The sequence below is a fragment of the Oncorhynchus mykiss genome, chromosome 15 (assembly GCF_013265735.2).
Source record: "Oncorhynchus mykiss isolate Arlee chromosome 15, USDA_OmykA_1.1, whole genome shotgun sequence".
NCBI classification, from domain to species: Eukaryota; Metazoa; Chordata; class Actinopteri; order Salmoniformes; family Salmonidae; genus Oncorhynchus; species Oncorhynchus mykiss.
The window spans coordinates 67288351-67313684 of NC_048579.1; the positions used below are offsets into that span (position 1 = coordinate 67288351).

Here is a 25334-nt window from a genome sequence, read left to right on the forward strand (position 1 = left end):
GGGAGAGGACGTTAGAATCCAGGACACACATGTACATCCAGGAAGAGGACGTTAGAATCCAGTACACACACATGTACATCCAGGGAGAGGACATTAGAATCCAGTACACACATGTACATCCAGGGAGAGGACGTTAGAATCCAGTACACACATGTACATCCAGGGAGAGGACGTTAGAATCCAGTACACACACATGTACACTATTCACACGACAACGAGACTTATCACACAGCAGGCAGGCTTAGGTTGTGCTATTGACTGGCCTGCATATTGGTGTTCTGGGACCCTAGAGACGATAGAATCTAATAGCATGGCAGACCATTAAAGAGAGGGAAAGAAAGAGAGAGAGAAAGAGAGAGGCATAAATAGAGAGAGGGTAAAGAAAAAAATGATTACAATTATTCCAAATTAATAAGCATTCCAATTAAGTAGATATACCAATTGAAGGAATGCAAATGAGAAGTGTGAGGGTCTTCTGTGCCTCCAGGTAATCAAAAGGATCCCTGGCCACACAGTGTATAAGAGACAGGAAGTGGGCTTTAATCCGAATACAGGCTTCACGGTGGTAATGATTTCCACTTTGTTATTTTCAATGTGCGTCATCACTTCTACCAGGGGACCCAATTTACACTGAGAAATGGGAAACATTAAGGCAACTGTTTCTTTTTTTCCTTGCCTTTTGGACGCTCGGATTCAGAATGGTTATTATGGAGCAGTAAGCTACCGCTCTAACTTGAGGAAGGAGTGAGGCACGGAGTCCTTTCCAATGCCACTTTCTAGAAGCAGTAAGGGGGGAGTGCCCTTAACTTCCAAACCTGAGGAAAGGGTTAGACTGAATACATCTCTGAGAGCCATAGGATATTATGTCTGCAGGACATGGAAGTGTTATTCAATTAGTTTTTTTATGATTTCGCTATGCAGACCCAGTTCTGAAACATACCCATTAACGAATCCAAATGTATCATTACCCGACACACATCACCTTGGAGAAAGTACCAATTTGCCACAGTTCTTTGTGCCACATTATCAACCATCCATAATGACTAGGAGCCTACCACACTGACTGCACAGTAGTACAGTAAAGTGCCTGTGAGTTCCTGCCCTCTTTGCTCCACCACCCAAATAATATTGGAAGTCCTTCACTTTCACTGCGCTTTCAGATCCTTTGGCGAGATGAAAGGCTTTATGCAGATGAAAGTTTGGATTCGCTCAACTGAAGCTTCTCAAAAATAGCTTCTTCTTGTGGCCTAGGCCCGGGTATAACTCCCTCTTCAGATTCAGAGTCCCAGCTCTGGCACGTCAAGCCCCAACGCAGCCGATCAGCATGTTGGCAAACTCGTCAAAGCGACAGTGCTTTCATCAAATCTCCTCCTCTAAAACCTCCCTGCTTTGCTGCTGAACAGGTAAGCCAGCAGAGTGATGACGGTACAGAAGGGGGGCTCAATCTAGACTCCAGAGACTGTGGATTCACCACTACAGTGACTGTACCACTGTTCTTCAAAAGAGACCACGAGTAGATATTACAAAACGCAGGAGACGACTGTGGAGGGATCTTATGTTACACAATGCAGGAGAGGACTGTGGAGGGATCTTATGTTACACAATGCAGGAGAGGACTGTGGAGGGATCTTATGTTACACAATGCAGGAGAGGACTGTGGAGGGATCTTATATTACACAATGCAGGAGAGGACTGTGGAGGGATCTTATGTTACACAATGCAGGAGAGGACTGTGGAGGGATCTTGTGTTACACAATGCAGGAGAGGACTGTGGAGGGATCTTGTGTTACACAATGCAGGAGAGGACTGTGGAGGGATCTTATGTTACACAATGCAGGAGAGGACTGTGGAGGGATCTTATGTTACACAATGCAGGAGAGGACTGTGGAGGGATCTTGTGTTACACAATGCAGGAGACGACTGTGGAGGGATCTTATGTTACACAATGCAGGAGAGGACTGTGGAGGGACCTAATGTTACACAATGCAGGAGAGGACTGTGGAGGGATCTTATGTTACACAATGCAGGAGAGGACTGTGGAGGGACCTAATGTTACACAATGCAGGAGAGGACTGTGGAGGGATCTTATGTTACACAATGCAGGAGAGGTCTGTGGAGGGATCTTATGTTACACAATGCAGGAGAGGACTGTGGAGGGATCTTTGTTACACAATGCAGGAGAGGTCTGTGGAGGGATCTTATGTTACACAATGCAGGAGAGGACTGTGGAGGGACCTTATGTTACACAATGCAGGAGAGGACTGTGGAGGGATCTTATGTTACACAATGCAGGAGAGGACTGTGGAGGGATCTTATGTTACACAATGCAGGAGAGGACTGTGGAGGGATCTTGTGTTACACAATGCAGAAGAGGACTGTGGAGGGACCTTATGTTACACAATGCAGGAGAGGACTGTGGAGGGATCTTATGTTACACAATGCAGGAGAGGACTGTGGAGGGATCTTATATTACACAATGCAGGAGAGGACTGTGGAGGGATCTTATGTTACACAATGCAGGAGAGAACTGTGGAGGGATCTTATATTACACAATGCAGGAGAGGACTGTGGAGGGATCTTGTGTTACACAATGCAGGAGAGGACTGTGGAGGGATCTTATGTTACACAATGCAGGAGAGGTCTGTGGAGGGATCTTATATTACACAATGCAGGAGAGAACTGTGGAGGGATCTTATGTTACACAATGCAGGAGAGGACTGTGGAGGGATCTTATGTTACACAATGCAGGAGAAGACTGTGGAGGGACCTAATGTTACACAATGCAGGAGAGGATTGTGCAGGGATCTTTTGTTACACAATGCAGGAGAGGACTGTGGAGGGATCTTATGTTACACAATGCAGGAGAGGACTGTGGAGGGATCTTATGTTACACAATGCAGGAGAGGACTGTGGAGGGATCTTATATTACACAATGCAGGAGAGGACTGTGGAGGGATCTTATGTTACACAATGCAGGAGAGGACTGTGGAGGGAGATAATGTTACACAATTCAGGAGAGGACTGTGGAGGGAGATAATGTCACACAATGCAGGAGAGGACTGTGGAGGGAGATAATGTCACACAATGCAGGAGAGGACTGTGGAGGGAGATAATGTCACACAATGCAGGAGAGGACTGTGGGGGGAGATAATGTTACACAATGCGTGTGTGTGTGTTTATGTCCGCTTGTTCTCTGCTGCATTCCAAGCACGTAAAAGACACACCCTCTCCCCTCAGCTCTCAAATGAAGTGGACACTTCTGATGACATATCATGACATATGATGAGTTGACGCTTGCAGGGCGAGGGAAGAATGAGTTCATGTTAAATGAACCGCCCTTGTCCAGAAATGCGTCAGTTGCTTGTCCCACGGTAGTGTTTTCAGTCATCTTGGAACCACTAGTAGATGTTGTGTGTGGTTTATATGCTCTACAGTCACTTATGATTGTATTTCAGATCTTGGTTAGAAGACAACGCATCCGCAGACATCAAATTCTAGCCATCCGACGATATCAGGTAAATAGTCTGTGTTTTATAAATGGCCAATAAGCATAAAACACCATTGTATAAGGAATTATCAACTTGATCTCATACTGAGAAATATGGTAGGCCACTTGATTTCAACATCTGAACAGAGTGGACAGAATAGCATGCTGTTCAGACACATGGAGACAGACAGAAGGGTGTGTTCATAACAATTCAACTGTCAACCTTGTTAGCTAGAAAATAGAGCCAAGTTGACTAAACTTGAAATATAAAGATTAGCTGGCTACTCTAGCCTAATGCCTGCTACAATAAGTTAGTCATGATTAGTGAATGTGCATTATGCATGGTTCTGGTTAAAAAAGGGTTCTAGTTAAAAAAGGGTTCTGGTTAAAAAAGGGTTCTAGTTAAAAAAGGGTTCTAGTTAAAAAAGGGTTCTAGTTAAAAAAGGGTTCTGGTTAAAAAAGGGTTCTAGTTAAAAAAGGGTTCTGGTTAAAAAAGGGTTCTAGTTAAAAAAGGGTTCTAGTTAAAAAAGGGTTCTAGTTAAAAAAGGGTTCTGGTTAAAAAAGGGTTCTAGTTAAAAAAGGGTTCTGGTTAAAAAAGGGTTCTAGTTAAAAAAGGGTTCTGGTTAAAAAAGGGTTCTAGTTAAAAAAGGGTTCTAGTTAAAAAAGGGTTCTAGTTAAAAAAGGGTTCTAGTTAAAAAAGGGTTCTAGTTAAAAAAGGGTTCTAGTTAAAAAAGGGTAATTTAATAGACAGACTTGAACACCAGATCAGTGATTATTGCAACAAGAACAAAAAGTAGGTTAAATCATTTTGATAAACAAATGAAGTTATTAGTGGGTCTTATGGTTTTGGAAGGCTTATACACGACATGGCCTAAAGTATGTGAACATGCGTTGATTGAGTTGATTTGGCTATTTCAACTACACCCGATGCTGACAGGTGTATACAATAGAGCACACAGCCATGCAATCTCCATAGACAAACATTTGCAGTAGAATGGCCCATACTGAAGAGCTCAGTGACTTTCAACATGGCACCGTCATAGGATGCCACCTTTCCAACAAGTTAGTTCATCAAATTTCTTCCCCGCTAGAGCTGCCCTGTTCAACTGTGAATGCATAGTCCCAAATACAAAGTTTGGTGGAGGAGGAATAATGGTCTGGGGCTGTTTTTCATGGTTTGAGCTAGGCCCCTTAGTTCCAGTGATGGGAAATCTTAACGCTACAGCAAACAATGACATTCTAGATAGATGATTCAGTGCTTCCACCTTTGTGGCAACAGTTTGGGGAAGGCTCTTTCCTGTTTCAGCAGGACAATGCCCTCGTGCACAAAGCGAGGTCCATTCAGAAATGGTTTGTCGAGATTGGTTCGTAAGAACTTAACTGGCCTGCACACATCCCTGACCTCAAGTCCATCGAACACCTTTGGGATGAATTTAAACACTGCGACTGCGAGCCAGGCCTAATCGCTCAACATCAGTGCCCAACCTCACTAATGCACTTGTGGCTGAATGGAAGCAAGTCCCCCTGCAGCAATGTTCCAACATTTAGTGGAAAGCCTTCCCCCGAAGAGTGGAGGCTGTTATAGCAGCAAAGAGGGGACCAACTCCATAATAACGGCCATGATTTTGGAATGAGATGTTCGAAGAGCATACTTTACATACTTTTGACAAGGTAGTATATTTAGCCTAGTTATAACTTCACAAGCCCTGAATTCATTAAATTATTGCCGACTGTTTGAAACGCTGTGTATTTGACCCTTAATTCTACAGCAATACTTATTTAGAGAAAATATATCTCTAAATAAGAGAACATCTGCATTCAAATGAAGATACTGTAAACGGTGCATTCGGAAAGTATTCAGATGCCTTGAAAAAAAAATGAAAAGCAGGTTTTCATCAAGGATCTCTCTGTACTTTGCTCTGTTCATCTTTCCCTCGATCCTGACTAGTCTCACAGTCCCTGCCGCTGAAAAACATCCCCACAGCATGATGCTGCCACCACCGGATTACAAAAAGAAAACCAGCCCCGTCGCGGACATCGACGTCGTGCTCCCAGACAAATTAAATGACTTCTTTGCTCGCTTTGAGTACAATACAGTGGCCTGCGGCCTCTCCTTCACCGTGGTCAACGTGAGTAAAACATTTCAACCTGTTATCCCTCGCAAGGCTGCCGGCCCAGAAGGTAAACCTAGCCCCGTCCTCAGGTAGTAAACCCAAAATGGCTTTGTAAATAAAAGTATACCAGTGCCTGAGCCTACGAGTGACTAGAGAAGTCCAGCCAACCCTGGTATACAAAGTGCAGTGGTGTGTAAGGGTTTTGCAGTTTAAAATAAATCTCAAAGTGCCATGGGTGTCAATTGATCTCAAACACTGAGCGGAAGCATTCATATATAAAATATCCCCATAGTCTAGTAAAGGCATAAATGTAGCTTGATACTAGCCTCCTTCTGGCTTCAAAAGAAAAACAGGCCTTATTCCTTAAATAAAATCCCAATTTCAGCTTCAATTTTTTTGTAAGTTGTTGAATAGGCAATTTAAAAGAGAGGCCGTCATCAATTAAAATTCCAAGATATTTATATGAGGTTACAACCTCAACCTCCTTGCCCTGACAGGTAGTAAGAGGAGAAAGGTTCAGAGGTCTATTTCTTGCTTTAGAAAACACCATTAGTTTAGTTTTGTCAGTATTGAGGATAAGCTTCAATTGACACAAGGTATGTTGAACAGTATAAAAAGCAGTTAGAAAGTTCTGGAAAGCTTTTGTAAGAGACGAGGCACAACAGTAAATAACAGTATCATCAGCATAAAAATGAAGTTGCGCATTTTGGACATTTTTGTCTAAATAATGTATATTAATAGTGGATAAGAGAAGACCAAGTACAGAGCCTTGGGGCACACCTTTAAAGACAAACAATTTAACAGACATCAGCCCATCAAATTGAGTGCAATGAGTTCTATCAGACAGATATCTGTCTATCAGACAGATAGAGGCAGCAAGGTAGCCTAGTGGTTAGAGCGCTGGACTAGGGTTGCAAGTTCAAATCCCCGAGCCGACAAGGTACAAATCTGTCGTTCTGCCCCTGAACTGGCAGTTAACCCACTGTTCCTAGGCATAAGAACATTTGAATGTGTTCTTAACTGCCTAGTTAAATAAAGGTTAAAAAAATAGTTAGCAAACCATGCAAACCATGCAACTGCATGCTCTGAAAGACCTACACTCGACAATCTCTGCCTTAGTGTATATAGCATGATCAACTGTATCAACTGTATCAAAAGCCTTAGAGAGATCAATAAAAAGTGAGACAGAGTGCTGTTTTTTGTCAAGGGCTTCAGTGATATAATTTAAAACCTTCATGGCTGCTGTAATTGTGCTATGCTTCTTCCTGAAGCCCGATTGGTACATTGATAAAATAGAGTTAGTAAATAAAAACTCTTTTAGCTGTTCCCTCACAAGGGTTTCAAGTATTTTTACCAGGGGTGACAGCTGAGGAGTGGCTTCCGTCTAGCCATTGTACCATAAAGGCCTGATTGGTGGAGTGCTGCAGAGATGGTTGTCCTTCTGGAAGGTTCTCCCATATCCACAGAGGATGTCTGGAGCTCTGTCAGAGTGACCATTGGGTTCTTAGTAACCTCCTAGACCAAGGCCCTTCTCATCCGATTGCTCAGTTTGGCCCGGGCGGCTTTAGGAAATGTCTTGATGGTTCCAAAATTCAATGCTGCAGACATTTTTTGGTACCGTGGACACAATCCTCTCTCTGCGCTCTATGGATAATTCCTTCGACCTCATGGCTTGGTTTTCGCTCTGTCATGCAGTGTTAACCGTGGGACCTTACATTGACAGGTGTGTGCCTTTCCAAATCATGTCCAATCAATTGAATTTACCACAGGTGCTCCAATCAAGTAGAAACTTCTCAAAGATGATCAATGGAAATAGGATGCACCTGAGCTCAATTTCGAGTGTCATAGCAAAGGGTCTGAATAATTGTGTTTTCGCTTTGTCATTATGGGGTATTGTGTGTAGATTGATGAGCAAACAACTAACTTAATCCATTTTAGAATAAGACTGTAACGTAACAAAATGTGGAAAAAGTGAAGGGGTCTGAATACTTTCCGAATGCACTGTATATCGTGAATCGGCCATAACTTTTAGATATGATTCTTAGGCCACATTGCCCAGCACTAAATGTGTGAGCATGTTATGTGTGTGTTTGAGTGTGAGTGTATATGAGAGTGTAGAGTCCTGTGAGCGTGCATAGAGACAGTGCAAAACTGAAATACAAAGGTCAACTCAGATAGTCCTTGTTGGCAAAATATTTGTAGCTATTTTGCAGTTTTATGGCTTGGGGATAGAAGCTGTTCAGGAGCCTGTTGGTGTCAGACTTGATGCACCGGTACTGCTTGCTGTGTGGAAGCAGAGAGAACAGTCTATGGCTTGGCTGGCTGGAAACTTTCCGCTTTTTTGATTTCGATGTCCGCACCACCCTCTGTAGGCCATGCAACCGAGGGCGGTGCTGTTGCCATACCAAGCAGTGATGCAGCCATTCAAGATGCTCTCAATGGTGCAGCTGTAGAACTGAGGGCCCATGCCAAACCTTTTCAACTTCCGGAGGGAAAGAGGCCTTAGTGATTTGTACACCGAGGAACTGGAAGCTCTCCACCCGTTCCACTGCAGCCCTGTCGATGTGTGTGGGGGCGTGCTCACCCCTGCTCCCCCTTTACTGTAGTCCACAATCAGCTACTTGGTTTTGCTGACGTTGAGGGAGAGGTTGTTGTCCCGGCACTGCCAGGTCACTGACCTCCTCCCTGTCTAATCATCGTCGGTGATCAGGCCTGCCGCCGTCGTGTCGTCAGCAAACTTGATGATGGTGTTGGAGTCGTGCGTGACCTCGCAGTCGTGGGCAGAAATCAAATGGAGAGCATCGTGAAGAGCGCAGTTGGAATCTGATTACAGTGCTATGCAAAGACAGGGTATTCATCTTCCACAATGAGGATGTGTGTGGTGTGGTGACTGCCAAGCCATAAGTGAGGTCTTCTCACGATGAATGTACAATTACAATTCATCTCAACTTATGAAAATGGCACATCGGGGAGGACAGTGTTGGAAAAGGTTTCAAATTGTCATACTTGAGTAAAAGTAAAGATACCTTCATAGAAAATGACTCTAGTAAAAGTAAAAGGCTAACAGTGTTTGGTTTTAAATATACTCAAGCATCAAAAGTGAATGTTATTGGTAAAATATACTTACGTATCAAAAGTAAAAGTATAAATCATTTAAAATTCCTTACTGTATATTAAGCAAACCAGACGGCACCATTTTTTTACGAACAGCCAGGAGCCCTCTCCAACACTCAGACATCATTTACAGAGAGCCAGGAACCCTCTCCAACATTCAGACATCATTTACAGATAGCCAGGAGCCCTCGCCAACACTCAGACATAATTTACAGATAGCCAGGAGTCCTCTCCAACACTCAGACATAATTTACAGATAGCCAGGAGCCCTCTCCAACACTCAGACATCATTTACAGATAGCCAGGAGACCTCTCCAACACTCAGACATCATTTACAGATAGCCAGGAGCCCTCTCCAACACTCAGACATCATTTACAGATAGCCAGTAGCCCTCTCCAACACTCAGACATCATTTACAGATAGCCAGGAGCCCTCTCCAACACTCAGACATAATTTACAGATAGCCAAGAGACCTCTCCAACACTCAGACATCATTTACAGATAGCCAGGAGCCCTCTCCAACACTCAGACATCATTTACAGATAGCCAGGAGCCCTCTCCAACACAAAGACATCATTTACAGATAGCCAGGAGCCCTCAACAACACTCAGACATCATTTACAGATAGCCAGGAACCCTCTCCAACATTCAGACATCATTTACAGATAGCCAGGAGCCCTCGCCAACACTCAGACATAATTTACAGATAGCCAGGAGCCCTCTCCAACACTCAGACATCATTTACAGACAGCCAGGAGCCCTCTCCAACACTCAGACATCATTTACAGATAGCCAGGAGCCCTCTCCAACACTCAGACATCATTTACAGATAGCCAGGAGACCTCTCCAACACTCAGACATCATTTACAGATAGCCAGGAGCCCTCTCCAACACTCAGACATCATTTACAGATAGCCAGGAGACCTCTCCAACACTCAGACATCATTTACAGATAGCCAGGAGCCCTCTCCAACACTCAGACATCATTTACAGATAGCCAGGAGCCCTCTCCAACACTCAGACATCATTTACAGATAGCCAGGAGCCCTATCCAACACTCCGACATCATTTACAAATGAAGCATGTGTGTTTAGTGAGTCCGCCACATCAGAGGCAGTAGGGACGACCAGGGATGTTCTCTTGAAGTGTGTGAATTAGACCATTTTCCTGTCCTACTAAGCATTCAAAATGTACATCATTTTCTTTAGGAATGTAGTGAAGTAAAAGTTGTCATAAATATAAATAGTGAAGTAAAGATAACCCCAAAAACTCCTTAAGTAGTACTTTAAAGTATGTTTACTTAAGTACTTTACACCACTACGGGGAGCGAATGCATTCCATACAAGAGAAACATTGTAATGTTTGAGAGTCAAAATCGTTTTAAGATTTTAAATAATTGGGAATGTGGTATAACCCTGGGGAATGTAAAGAGCGAGGCAAAGGCTGATTGGTTGAAGCCTTTGTAAAATAGGAGCAGAGGGCATTCTGATAGGCTGAGGGGACACAGAATTTGAATGAAAGCCAGTAGTGATTGGATGAGGAGCAGACTCGTGGATAGAGATTAGATATGAAGGGCAAATGATGCAGATGTCTCTATGACTTGCTGCTGGCTCAGCAACTTCTACAGTGACACACACATGCAAACAAGCACACACACACACACACACTCTCTGGTCCACTCAAAGTCTCCATCTATTATGGACAGCCTGTGGATGGAACCACTGCTGTGTCTGCCCGTCTCTCTGCTGCGCCCTGTTTCCATGACAACAGCACAGCAAGCCAGCAAGGTCACTTTCTCCAGCTGAGGCAGTGCACAAAGTCACTCCAAGGCAACAGCACGCAAGAGAGGGATGGGGAGGGAGGGAGAGAGGGAGAGAGAAAGGGAGGGAGGGAGACAGAAAGGGAGGGAGAGAGAGAGCAGAGGAGGTGACAGGAACTTTGATAGAGTGTGATTAAGAGAGAACACATGTGAAATCTAATTCCCTGGTGTGAGTGTGACGTGTATGTGCGTGTGTGCACGTGCGTGTGCGTGCGTGAGTGCGTGTGTGTGTGTGTGCGTGACTATATGCAACTAAGGTAGGGGGTCCATCAGTGTGAGGACGAAAGCAGTGAGAGACGATCCTCCAATATCTCCTCAGCCGTCACACATTTGGTTCGCCCCGGGAAAAGAGAGTGAGAAAACTGCAGGGGGGCCAACACATCCCAAAGACAAGCCCCATAACAAACGAGCTCTCCAAACTTCCCAGCATGCCCCTGAACGTCCTACAGCAACACCATCAACCACATACCACTTTCCCCCCGGTGCCCCAATGCATCATGGTCTCTGTAGTCTGCCAACCCCCCACAGTAAAACCCTATCCGTCACGGTGCTTGACACAAGAGTGTGACCGTGAAGTAGAGTTTCCGCTGCTCTCTCATTTTTCCCAGAGTCACATTTACCTTCAGCGGCAGACAGCATGGCTAATTATATTTATTAATATGGAAAACGGCACCTACACAGCTGTCTACCTGCGCAAGTAGCAGACGAAGATGAATGTGATTAATGACGTTCCATACATTTCCTCAACAAATCAGGTGATTAGATCAACTAGCGATGCTAATCATAGCCTATTGTTATGTGGGGTGTGTCATCGTCGCATATGCTTTTGGAGGGAAAATGGCCTAAAAGAGTTTTCCATCCATCAGCTGGATATATTTAGGTAATGATGTTCCCAAGTTCCGTCTGTCCAGACCCTCGTTTCAAGGAAACCATATGCCTGGCCAGGTGCAAAGCCTTCCCTACATTCCTCTTCCTCTCTCTCTCAACACTCTCCACATATAACTTGGGGAGAGGCTGAGTGGTGGCATGCGAGCTTAGAGCCTTGATTAGATTAGGAGTTCAGAGTTCAGAGTTCAGGATCAACTAGTTGCTGAGCGGCTATCAATGTGAGCGAGAGAGAGAGAGGGAGAGAGTAGAGTAGAGAGAGAATAGAGAGACGGAGAGTAGAGTAGAGAGAGAATAGAGAGACAGAGAGTAGAGTACAGAGAGAGTAGAGAGCGAGAGAGAGAGTGAGAGTAGAGATAGATAGATAGAGAGAGACAGAGAGTAGAGTAGAGAGAGAGAGAGAGACAGGGAGAGAGTAGAGTAGAGTAGAGAGAGTGACAGGGGGAGAGTAGAGTAGAGAGAGAGAGAGACAGGGGGAGAGTAGAGTAGAGTAGAGAGAGAGAGAGAAAGAGAGAGTAGAGTAGAGAGAAAGAGAGCGAGAGTAGAGTACAGGGGGAGAGTAGAGTAGAGTAGAGAGAGAGAGAGAGAGTAGAGTAGAGAGAGTAGAGTAGAGTAGAGAGAGAGAGACAGGGAGAGAGTAGAGTAGAGTAGAGAGAGTAGAGAGAGAGACAGGGGGAGAGTAGAGTAGAGAGAGAGAGAGACAGGGGGAGAGTAGAGTAGAGTAGAGAGAGAGAGAGACAGGGGGAGAGTAGAGAGAGAGAGAGAGACAGGGAGAGAGTAGAGTAGAGAGAGAGAGAGAGAGACAGGGAGAGAGTAGAGTAGAGAGAGAGAGAGAGACAGGGGAGAGTAGAGTAGAGTAGAGAGAGAGAGAGTGACAGGGGGAGAGTAGAGTAGAGAGAGAGAGATGGGAGATAAGGGAGCAACAGAAGTGAACAGAAAGAGAAAGAGAAAGAGCAAGAGAGAAATCTAGTTGAAGAGAAGTGAGCAACTGATTCCAATGTTTATAGCATAGCTTGTACTTCTCTGATGTGATGTGTGACGGGGTTCTATACTGTGTGAGTGTTATCCTGGATCAAGAGGTGTTGACTTCACCTCGGCCTGACCTGCTTGGAGAACACAAGCATCCACTAATCGACATGACACCCTGAGCCCCGAGAGCTGTGCACCCATCTGCAGCACAACTTTCACTGGTAAACACACACAGAGAAGGGGGGAAGGAGAGAGAAGGAATGAAGGAGAGAGGGAATGAGGTAGAAAGAGAGAGAAAGACAGAGGGGATAGAGAGAGAGGGAGAGAGAGGGAGTTGGTGGGAGAAACAGGGATATAAAGGACGACAGAGAGAGAGGGAGGGGGAGAGAAGAGAGAAAGAAAGTGAGGGAATGAGAGAGAGGAAAAGAGAGAAGCAAGAAAGTGAAAGAGAGAGAGGAAAAGCCAACTGACCATTTATAAATTATTTGAGAGACAGAGAGTTATTTTGGCATCTTCTTACCAATGTCCATAACCCTCATGTGAAGGCACTGAGCTGAATATATAAAAAAATATATTTTTTATTTCACCTTTATTTAACCAGGTAGGCTGGTTGAGCACAAGATCTCATTTGCAACTGCGACCTGGCCAAGATAATGCATAGCAGTGTGAACAGACAACATGGAGTAAACAATAAACAATAAACAAGTCAATAACATAGTAGAAGAAAAAAAATATATATATATACATTGTGTGCAAAAGGCATGAGGAGGTAGGCAATAAATAGGCCATAGGAGTGAATAATTACAATTTAGCAGATTAACACTGGAGTGATAAATGATCAGATGAACATGTGCAGGTAGAGATACTGGTGTGCAAAAGAGCAGAAAAGTAAATAAATATAAACAGTATGGGGATGAGGTAGGTAAATTGGGTGGGCTATTTAGAGATGGACTATGTACAGCTGCAGCGATCGGTTAGCTGCTCAGATAGCAGATGTTTAAAGTTGGTGAGGGAGATAAAAGTCTCCAACTTCAGAGATTTTTGCAATTCGTTCCAGTCGCAGGCAGCAGAGAACTGGATGGAAAGGCGGCCAAATGAGGTGTTGGCTTTAGGGATGATCAGTGAGATACACCTGCTGGAGCGCATGCTACGGGTGGGTGTTGCCATCGTGACCAGTGAACTGAGATAAGGCGGAGCTTTACCTAGCATAGACTTGTAGATGACCTGGAGCCAGTGGGTCTGGCGACGAACATGTAGCGAGGGCCAGCCGACTAGAGCATACAGGTCGCAGTGGTGGGTGTAATAAGGTGCTTTAGTAACAAAACAGATGGCACTGTGATAAACTGCATCCAGTTTGCTGAGTAGAGTGTTGGAAGCTATTTTGTAGATGACAACGCCGAAGTCGAGGATCGGTAGGATAGTCAGTTTTACTAGGGTAAGTTTGGCGGCGTGAGTGAAGGAGGCTTTGTTGCGAAATAGAAAGCCGACTCTAGATTTGATTTTGGATTGGAGATGTTTGACATGAGTCTGGAAGGAGAGTTTGCAGTCTAGCAAAAATGCATCAACTTATAAGTAAAATTCAAAAATAAAAATGTAATTGCCATATATGAAATGCATTAACCATTCTTGATTAAAATCTAAACAGACCCCCCCCCCCCAAAAAAAAAATATAATGATGATTAATTCTGTCTCAGATGAGCCAGGTCATTACGGCAGATTGTGCAAGCTAATTAGCATAGCGCATCTCATTAAGGTGTGTCTGTTGCTCTGGTCTCGGGAAACAGTTGGAGGAAACTGGACTAATTGAGACGAATCAGCTAACATTCACTCCGCCCTGTGAAAAAGACCTCTAACGAGACCTCGCTCTGACCCCACCTCCACCTCGCTTGCCATTGGTCCGGTGAAGTCGGAATCTGCACTACCATTGGTTAGGGTGTCAGTATCTGCGCAGTACTTGGTCCGATTAGCCCACTGTGACCATTGTGTCACTGAGAAGTACAGTAAATGTACCGTCACCACAACAGGAAGGAGATTTGAACGTGCTGTACACAAGACACATCTATAACTGATCTGAAAACACCTATAACCCCGGCAAGTGTATACACTTGTTATCCTGGGCTGACGGACCTTGACTCCAAAATGCCCTATCATTTTTAGAGTCTGAGAACTACTCCAGTCCATTCCATCATGAGAGTGTTTGAGATTCTACATCAATGTTGGAGTTGTAAGTTTCGATCAAAGTTTGTGTTCAAGGCTGTATCCCTGTTTGTACAGACATCTGCAGTCAACAAAGACTGCAGGTAGAAGAGGTTATCAGAACTGATTTAGTTGTCTTTAAGAGAAGCCATTCGTGGAACACACTGATTCTCTTTCCTACTTGTCAGATTTGTCAGATGGCTGCTGCAACCCATCTACTACTGTAACCCATCTGCTGCTGCAACCCATCTACTACTGTAACCCATCTACTGCTGCAACCCATCTACTACTGTAACCCATCTACTACTGTAACCCATCTGCTGCTGTAACCCATCTACTACTGTAACCCATCTGCCACTGTAAGCCATCTACTACTGTAACCCATCTACTACTGTAACCCATCTGCTGCTGTAACCCATCTACTACTGTAACCCATCTACTACTGTAACCCATCTACTACTGTAACCCATCTACTGCTGCAACCCATCTACTGCTGCAACCCATCTACTACTGTAACCCATCTACTACTGTAACCCATCTACTACTGTAACCCATCTGCTGCTGCAACCCATCTACTACTGTAACCCATCTGCTGCTGTAACCCATCTGCTACTGTAACCCATCTACTACTGTAACCCATCTACTACTGTAACCCATCTGCTGCTGTAACCCATCTGCTGCTGTAACCCATCTGCTACTGTAACCCATCTACTACTGTAACCCATCTACTACTGTAACCCATCTGCTGCTGTAACCCATCTACTACTGTAACCCATCTACTACTGTAACCCATCTACTGCTGCAACCCATCTACTACTGTAACCCATCTACTACTGTAACCCATCTACTGCTGTAACCCATCTACTACTGTAACCCATCTGCTGCTGCAACCCATCTACTACTGTAACCCATCTACTGCTGCAACCCATCTACTACTGTAACCCATCTACTACTGTAACCCATCTACTACTGTAACCCATCTACTGCTGTAACCCATCTGCTACTGTAACCCATCTGCTACTGTAACCCATCTGCTACTGTAACCCATCGACTACTGTAACCCATCTCCTACTGTAACCCATTTGCTGCTGTAACCCATCTACTACTGTAACCCATCTACTACTGTAACCCATCTACTACTGTAACCCATCTACTACTGTAACCCATCTGCTGCTGTAACCCATCTACTACTGTAACCCATCTGCCACTGTAACCCATCTACTACTGTAACCCATCTACTACTGTAACCCATCTGCTGCTGTAACCCATCTACTACTGTAACCCATCTACTACTGTAACCCATCTACTACTGTAACCCATCTACTACTGTAACCCATCTGCTGCTGTAACCCATCTACTACTGTAACCCATCTGCTGCTGTAACCCATCTACTACTGTAACCCATCTACTACTGTAACCCATCTGCTGCTGTAACCCATCTACTACTGTAACCCATCTGCTGCTGTAACCCATCTACTACTGTAACCCATCTGCTGCTGTAACCCATCTACTACTGTAACCCATCTGCTGCTGTAACCCATCTACTACTGTAACCCATCTACTACTGTAACCCATCTACTACTGTAACCCATCTACTACTGTAACCCATCTGCTGCTGTAACCCATCTACTACTGTAACCCATCTACTACTGTAACCCATCTACTACTGTAACCCATCTGCTGCTGTAACCCATCTACTACTGCAACCCATCTACTACTGTAACCCATCTACTACTGCAACCCATCTACTACTGTAACCCATCTACTACTGTAACCCATCTACTACTGTAACCCATCTACTGCTGTAATCCATCTACTGCTGTAACCCATCTACTACTGTAACCCGTCTACTGCTGTAATCCATCTACTGCTGTAATCCATCTACTACTGCAACACATTTACTGTAGAGCGAAGGGGAAGGTACGGCTCTGCAGAAAAATAAAATAACATAGAAAAATAAATCCAACGAAACAGATTCCGAGTGCCGTTTGTCAGTTGACGTGTTAGCTCATGCTGTTTTTAAGAGCTTGCATATCAGAAGTGTTGATTGACTCCCACCCCCCGCCCTCCCGCCTCCCCAATCATGCCCTCGTTCATAGATCATTAGATCTGACTGCGTGACTGTTGACACTTATTCCCCCACCCTAGTGCACGCTGGTAGGACAAGAGTGACAGGCTCACAAGGTGAGAACACTGGTGGAACACTTGGGATTAAACTCATTTATGTAGCGTGTGTGAGAGAGGGAGGTCTTCAGTTCCACTTTGGTCACAGCCTGTCTGACTCAGCAGAACCAGAAGTATAACGCGCTTCTCATTAGGATGACCGACGCCATCTTGTGACCCGGCAACGAACAGAGGCACTCTCCAGGACCCGAAATAGCATAATAGAGATTGCGCGGACAGAAATCACTTCAAATGAGTCGACTGGAGCTGTCCAAAACTCACACGTCAGTGAGTTTGCCCTTTTCCAAAGTGACCTGTTGGCGTTGAGGGAAGCTCGGTCTCGTTCCACGGCTGCCACAGCGGTGAAAACAAAATATCAACCATTGCAATTTGCAGTGGTGTAAAGTAAAACATACTTTAAAGTACTACTTAAGGAGTTTTTTTGAGTATCTGTACTTTACTATTCATATTTTTGACAACTTTTACTTTTACTTCACTACATTCCTAATGAAAATGATGTACTTTTTACTTCATCAATTTTCCCTGACACCCAAAAGTACTTGTTACATTTTGAATGCTTAGCAGGACAGGAAAATGGTCTAATTCACGCACTTATCAAGGGAACATCCCTGGTCCTCCCTACAGCGTCTGATCTAGCAGACTCACTAAACACATGCTTTGTTTGTAAATTATGTCTGAGTGTTAGAGTCTACCCCCGGCTATCTGTAAATTATGTCTGAGTGTTAGAGTCTACCCCCGGCTATCTGTAAATTATGTCTGAGTGTTAGAGTCTACCCCCGGCTATCTGTAAATTATGTCTGAGTGTTAGAGTCTACCCCCGGCTATCTGTAAATTATGTCTGAGTGTTAGAGTCTACCCCCGGCTATCTGTAAATTATGTCTGAGTGTTAGAGTCTACCCCCGGCTATCTGTAAATTATGTCTGAGTGTTAGAGTCTACCCCCGGCTAGCTGTAAATTATGTCTGAGTGTTAGAGTCTACCCCCGGCTATCTGTAAATTATGTCTGAGTGTTAGAGTCTACCCCCGGCTATCTGTAAATTATGTCTGAGTGTTAGAGTCTACCCCCGGCTATCTGTAAATTATGTCTGAGTGTTAGAGTCTACCCCCGGCTATCTGTAAATTATGTCTGAGTGTTAGAGTCTACCCCCGGCTATCTGTAAATTATGTCTGAGTGTTAGAGTCTACCCCCGGCTATCTGTAAATTATGTCTGAGTGTTAGAGTCTACCCCCGGCTATCTGTAAATTACATTTTAAAAAATGGTGGTGTGTGGATTGCTTAATATAAGGAATATGAAATTATCAATTACATTTACTTTTGATACTTAAGTATATTTAAAATCAAATACTTTTAGACTTTTACACAAATAGTATTTTACTGGGTGACTTTCAATTTTACTTGAGTCATTTTCTATTAAGATATCTTTACTTTTACTCAAGTATAACAATTGGGTACTTTTACCACCACTAGCAATGTGTCTATCTATGTGTTTCTGTGAAAAACAGAGCTTCAGTACTCCCCAGAGTGAAGATAAGGCAGAACAGGCTAGGAGCCGCCTTTCATATGGAAATGAGGCCTTGTTTTGGTGGGCAGATATTGCAGAGCTTCAATCACAGAAGACAGGAACGAACTCACATGTATTTCAGGAAGCAGCTTTTGTGGATATGCCTTAACAAGGAGAGCGAAGGCGGCTTGGCCTTGTGTCAAAACAACGGTGGGTGCAACACTAGGCTAAAATAGCATGACGCTAGGCTAAAATAGCATGACGCTAGGCTAAAATAGCATGATGCTAGGCTAATTCATCAATGAGAAGTGTCTCTCCTTTATCAGTGAGCCTTAGCCTAGATGCCCATGGCAGATATTAGCTGTTGGGTATTTGTTGAAGAATGTTAAACATCTGTGTCATGGGTACGACAGTGCACACAGACACACACACAGACACACACACAAGCACACAAAGGACCCGAAATGTTCTGATCGCTACTAAGCCAAAAGCATGCAATAACATGGTAATAACAATTCTCCACATGAATGCATTGCATGTGTCAGTGGATGGCTAACCAGTTGCCTTGCCCTAGTGGCAGACCCTGAACCTCTCAATGAGACTTGGGTGGGTTATGACACTGGTTCAGTGGATGGCTAACCAGTTGCCTTGCCCTAGTGGCAGACCCTGAACCTCTCAATGAGACTTGGGTGGGTTATGACACTGGTTCAGTGGATGGCTAACCAGTTGCCTTGCCCTAGTGGCAGACCCTGAACCTCTCAATGAGACTTGGGTGGATTATGACACTGGTTCAGTGGATGGCTAACCAGTTGCCTTGCCCTAGTGGCAGACCCTGAACCTCTCAATGAGACTTGGGTGGGTTATGACACTGGTTCAGTGGATGGCTAACCAGTTGCCTTGCCCTAGTGGCAGACCCTGAACCTCTCAATGAGACTTGGGTGGGTTATGACACTGGTTCAGTGGATGGCTAACCAGTTGCCTTGCCCTAGTGGCAGACCCTGAACCTCTCAATGAGACTTGGGTGGGTTATGACACTGGTTCAGTGGATGGCTAACCAGTTGCCTTGCCCTAGTGGCAGACCCTGAACCTCTCAATGAGACTTGGGTGGATTATGACACTGGTTCAGTGGATGGCTAACCAGTTGCCTTGCCCTAGTGGCAGACCCTGAACCTCTCAATGAGACTTGGGTGGGTTATGACACTGGTTCAGTGGATGGCTAACCAGTTGCCTTGCCCTAGTGGCAGACCCTGAACCTCTCAATGAGACTTGGGTGGGTTATGACACTGGTTCAGTGGATGGCTAACCAGTTGCCTTGCCCTAGTGGCAGACCCTGAACCTCTCAATGAGACTTGGGTGGGTTATGACACTGGTTCAGTGGATGGCTAACCAGTTGCCTTGCCCTAGTGGCAGACCCTGAACCTCTCAATGAGACTTGGGTGGGTTATGACACTGGTTCAGTGGATGGCTAACCAGTTGCCTTGCCCTAGTGGCAGACCCTGAACCTCTCAATGAGACTTGGGTGGGTTATGACACTGGTTCAGTGGATGGCTAACCAGTTGCCTTGCCCTAGTGGCAGACCCTGAACCTCTCAATGAGACTTGGATGGGTTATGACACTGGTTATAACATTGTAATACTTCAGTTGTTACATTGTTATTACATAGTAGGTACATTGAGGTGGCGGTGGGAGCGACAGGTCTGAATGGGTGGAAGTGGTGTGGATGAGAATGGAGGCTCGTGGGTGTGATCTCATGTCGTGAGGTATAAACGAATGATGATCAACACTTCACTGACAAAACACTGAAGTCCAAAGTAAAGTGTAACAACAAACAGAATAGAAAAGAGACTTTCAGAGAAATAGGCTAAAAAAGAAGCAACAAAACCTGGCAACCCACAAACCGCTTTGAGAGATCTCCGTTTGAAGTGGTTTGCTTTGGGGGTATTTTCATGGTTGTTTTTGTGGTGTCCATTCTGTTTGTGCTCTGCTTAATGGTGCCTGAGCCCAAAGGAATCGCACGCCGCACCGCTGCCAAGCCACTTCTATCAGTTCAATCCACTGAACTCTGATTGATTGTTTTTGTCTGTCTGTTTTTTCCCCTCCAATTTCCCTGCCCGCCTTTGATGAAAGTCACCTGAATTCATCTTAACTTGTGCTTCTGAACGATCTCTTTATACTCAAAAATAAGGTGTTGTGGCTGGTTAGGTGACAGTCACTGACTGGAGGGGACTTTTGAGAGTAGTTTCCCAGGAAAACCAGACTTTTATCTGATAAATAGTTTTCCTTTGTCCCTCTGGGCAAAGACAAAGATGATTGCAGAGAGGTGTTTCCATCTCTCTCTCTGTCTCTCTCTGTGTTTGTCTCTCTCTCTCTCTGTTTGTCTCTCTCTCTCTCTCTGTTTGTCTCTCTCTCTCTCTGTTTGTCTCTCTCTCTGTTTGTGTCTCTCTGTCTCTCTCTCTGTTTGTCTCTGTTTCTCTCTCTCTCTCTCTCTCTCTCTCTCTCTCTCTGTCTCTCTCTCTCTCCCTCTCTCTCTCTCTGTCTCTCTCTCTCCCTCTCCCTGGCTCTCTCTCTCTCTCTCTCTCTCTCTCTCTCCCTCTCTCTCTCTCTCTCTCTCTCTCTCTCTCTCTCTCTCTCTCTCTCTCTCTCTCTCTCGCTCTCTCTCAGTGTGACTGATTCAATCACCCAGGGCCTCGTGGTGGTTAAAGTGGGATTTAGAGGATGAGCGTTGCAGCTTTTGTTCCAGCAATGCTTCATTGTATCCAGCACCACAGGGTTGGTGGAATCCAGCATCAACACAAGCTTTGCTTTGCCGGGCCTTTTTCCACTTTTTTCCCCACCATCCAGCAGAAATGTACAGATTCTTAGCAGCTATCGTCCAGGCTGGATGGCTTAATTACTATTGACGTTCCACTGGCAGTCGTGGTAATTTGCAGAGTGCTCCGCCTGCAGTGGATTCGGAGAAACAGAGCGATGCCGAGTGGCCAAACAATGACTTGGTGCGTCTCGTTTTGTTTGAGGCAGAAAAATAATGACTCCGTGAACTGCAGGAGCTACTGTTGTATATAGACTGATCAACATCCATCATGTCTACATGGAGACGGGTTGAGGAGAAAGACAAGGAGGCAGAGATAAAGGATTTTGAAACGGCTGACTCTCCTCAGATACCAGGAGAATGCAGTAGTTGAGTATAAGTCCATCACAGCACCATTCCTGACTGCTTACCTCATTCCCTGATAACACTGTGTGCTCGGTGGAGATATTAAAATCTCATATTATCCTCATCCTGCCTTTATCACTAAGCCCTGGGCCGTGCTTCTATTGTTTCCTATGGCAGTGCTTTGGATGAGTTGACCAGCGACCAGGAAATAGGATCTCTCTCTGATTGATTTGGAGATTACCATCGTGTTCCCATGAATTTATCTTGATCGCCTCTCCTGGAGCTGAGATTGATTCGGTCTTAATTTCCAGTTTTTTTCAACACTCAAAACCCCAAATAAAGTGACAAGCTGCATTTGTAGTGAATAGTAACTCCCTCTCTGTCTACCTGGCCACTATTGAAAGATGTGTAGGAGATTCTCTCTCTTACGTCTCTTGATGACATCACAGTGGGGAAACGAAAGCACTGAGCCGGGATTGGCCGACGATAGTCAGGGACCCTCAAAGGACTTACAACCACTTCAAGACGGAGGAAACTGGGGCAGTTGTGTTGTCTTACAGTAGCACCACCACCACCAGGAAAACGGTTAGAAGCAACGGTGACTACAATCAACAATAACAAAAAATATGGTGCTGGGTGAAAAGGGAGGCAGCCATCTTACCTGGGGACACAGGCCGAGGACTCCCCCTCGGGGGCCTCTGGGGCCGGGCAGCAGAACTGGTGCAGCACAGTCTGGTTCCTGGGAGATACGAGGGAGAGAGGAGGGAGAGAAAAGGGAGGGAAAGGACATAAGCGAGGCGGAGGAGCTTGTTTGAAATTGAATTACTAGAACTGGCATCATCCATATTGAGGGAACCCAAGAGGGTAGAGACAAATTCCTGTGGTCTGGGGGGCTTTATCCCTGTTTTAGTAATATTTCTATGGCTTTAACTAATACATGCAATGGAACTGTAACGGAGGTTTCTTTCTTATGTACATACTGTTGAAATGACACAGTTTAAAATGCCTTGTAATACAAACACTGTGTTTTACTGCATGGAAGGGGGTTGGAGCATTGCATCGATGAGGAGAGAGTGTTCGTTGGTTCAGCAAACAACCAAGCTAAGCGTGAAAGCAGATGTCCCTTTCACTTTAGCCCCCAAAAAAGAGCTGCTTCCATTTTGCCCTCTCAACACTAGGTTCACTTCATTTATTGGACATTGTGACACAAAATAGCCTTTTTTACAACTTAATCAACCTCCTGTTGACCTGGCTTACATGGCTGCCGGGCCGTGGCGGCTCGTTTTCCCCCTGCTGGCAGCTGTGGGGCTTGCAGCTACCGAGGAGCGGTCGGACATGTCCAGACGTGTGCTGAACGGGCCAAAGGGCTGGAGGAGGGCCAGACTCTCACAGTGAGAGGGAAGAGAGATGGCAGATGTCCCCAACGACGGGCTGCTTGTTGTGGGGCATGTGACTGCCTCTCCGCCCTCTAACCCTCCCCACCTCCACCCATCCTGCCTCCACATAGCCTAGCCAGAGAACATTGACTAGCATAGTGCCATGTGGGGCTCAGCTGGTTAGAGTGTAGAGCTAGCAATGCCAAGGTTGTGGGTTCAGTTCCCGCAGGAACCACAGTATACTGCTGTCCTTCCTCGCTGTTTACCTGCCAAACACTCCTCCTTGACCTCTCCTCTCTTTCCCTCCAACAACATTCTATCCATCCCTGAGACTGTGTGGTCCCCCACTCCACTCTCCTCTCCCTCTCTCCCCTCGTTCTCCAGCCCAGTCCCACAGACTCTCCATCCCATTTTACTATAACAAAAAAAAAAGCAGCAGCATTCTCCCATGTCTCTTCTGCCTGGACACCGGACGTGGAGGCAGAGAGCGAGTCCATTTACAGGGCCCTTTGCTTTGTCCTCTAACTCTCCATATCTCTCTCTCTCTGCCTTTCCATCTCAGTCTCTATTCCCCCACTCCATATCTCTCTCTCTCTGCCTTTCCATCTCAGTCTCTATTCCCCCACTCCATATCTCTCTCTCTCTGCCTTTCCATCTCAGTCTCTATTCCCCCACTCCATATCTCTCTCTCTCTGCCTTTCCATCTCAGTCTCTATTCGCCCACTCCATGTCTCTCTCTCTCTGCCTTTCCATCTCAGTCTCTATTCCCCCACTCCATATCTCTCTCTCTCTGCCTTTCCATCTCAGTCTCTATTCCCCCACTCCATATCTCTCTCTCTCTGCCTTTCCATCTCAGTCTCTATTCCCCCACTCCATATCTCTCTCTCTCTGCCTTTCCATCTCAGTCTCTATTCCCCCACTCCATATCTCTCTCTCTCTGCCTTTCCATCTCAGTCTCTATTCCCCCACTCCATATCTCTCTCTCTCTGCCTTTCCATCTCAGTCTCTATTCCCCCACTCCATATCTCTCTCTCTCTGCCTTTCCATCTCAGTCTCTATTCCCCCACTCCATCTCTCCATCTCTCTCCATCAACCTCTCTAAGGAACAACATTCCCTTGGCTTCCTCTCAGGATCGGAACTTGGAGAACGGGAGACTGGGTAGCTCCTTCAAGGACAGCATTCACTCACCTGTGAGTGGAGAGTGGCCACCTTAGAAAAATAATGACTAGAATAAAAATATCAATTATATTTATGTGGTAGAGACACCCTGTTCTCTTCCCTATACCCAAACCCACTACTCATGATGGAAGGTAATGCCTGTCTGTCGGAAAGCCACAATGTTTAGAAGTCACCAGAGTCCATCATGAACTGTCTGATACTTATCATAAGATAACAAATTGAGAGAGGACAGAGAGAAAGAGAGAGAGAGGGGGTTGAGGAACGGGGTGAACAAAGAGGCTAAGAAAAAGAGGGTGTGGTAAAGAGAGAAATGCAATGATAGAGAGATAGATACATGGAGATAATTAGAGCGATAGTGAGAGAATGGTGGCTGGAGATGGTGAGATAGAGAATTCATAAAATGAGAGTGAGAGAGAGATATAGAGAGAGAGAGAGAGAGAGAGATGTGCTCACATACCACTGACCCAATGTTGTTGCTGTATCTCTAGTGGTGGTTCACAGTAGTATAAATCAATGGAAGTGGGGGAACAGGCTAATTAATTTATATTGTTAACTACTCTGCTAATTGATTTCTCTTTAATGACCATGACACAACAGGGTTTTAAGAGGTCGTCAACACTAAAGGGTCACACCGGGGACCAATTACCAGACACACACAGAAGGCGACGTTTACACAGATCATTTGTAATTATTTGTTTATTATTATGACAAACAACCAAAATGGCCACCACAGAGAAGGAGAGAGAGCGGGTTTATATTGGTGTAGTGTTCTGCTCTCATATGTCAGCGGTTTCACGGCGATAGCGTCTTCTTCTTCTTCTGTAACTAGAAGATGAGTCGCTGTCCTGCACAAGCTAGTTTGCTCATAAATGTGTTCTCAAGCCCCCTCAAAAAGAGGCATCACGTTCTTGCTGTCGGGGGCCAAGTGAAAGAAGGCGTCGCCAAGGCATGCATCAAAAGCAACATTAGTCTCAGAGGATGTATAATTTACATTTCCTCATTAAAAGTTGAACTCTTTGGAATACATTTCAGTGAAGGGTGGGTTTTAGCATACAGAACACCGCTCGTCTAACGTTCCCTCTGGCACAGTCTGTTTGAGTGACGCTCAATTGTTTTGCCTTAATGGTTTTCGCTTTGACAGGGGACAGAAAGGAGCTACATTTGGATCTTAATTAATGGTGCTTATAGGTGACGGGAGACGGGAAAGAGTTGTGTCTGTCTATGAGGAGAGACATCCAGCTGTGTACGGTCACTGAATAAAAGAACATAGGTTGAGTCAGTGTGATGTCAGTGTGATGTCAGTGTGATGTCAGCGTGATGTCAGCGTGATGTCCCAAGGATTGTTTGACAGCTA

General features: G+C 45.1%; 1 protein-coding gene across 4 annotated transcripts in view; it reads right to left on the reverse strand.

Annotated features, from left to right (window-relative positions):
* LOC110501001 (IQ motif and SEC7 domain-containing protein 3-like) overlaps positions 1 to 25334 on the reverse strand; it is a 195293-nt gene that overhangs the window by 132927 nt on the left and 37032 nt on the right. For all 4 annotated transcript variants that reach the window (XM_036945037.1, XM_036945041.1, XM_036945038.1 and 1 more), the window contains exon 2: positions 22086 to 22163. In XM_036945037.1, coding sequence (XP_036800932.1) covers positions 22086 to 22163 — 78 coding nt within the window. The remainder of the gene's footprint in view (positions 1 to 22085; positions 22164 to 25334) is intronic.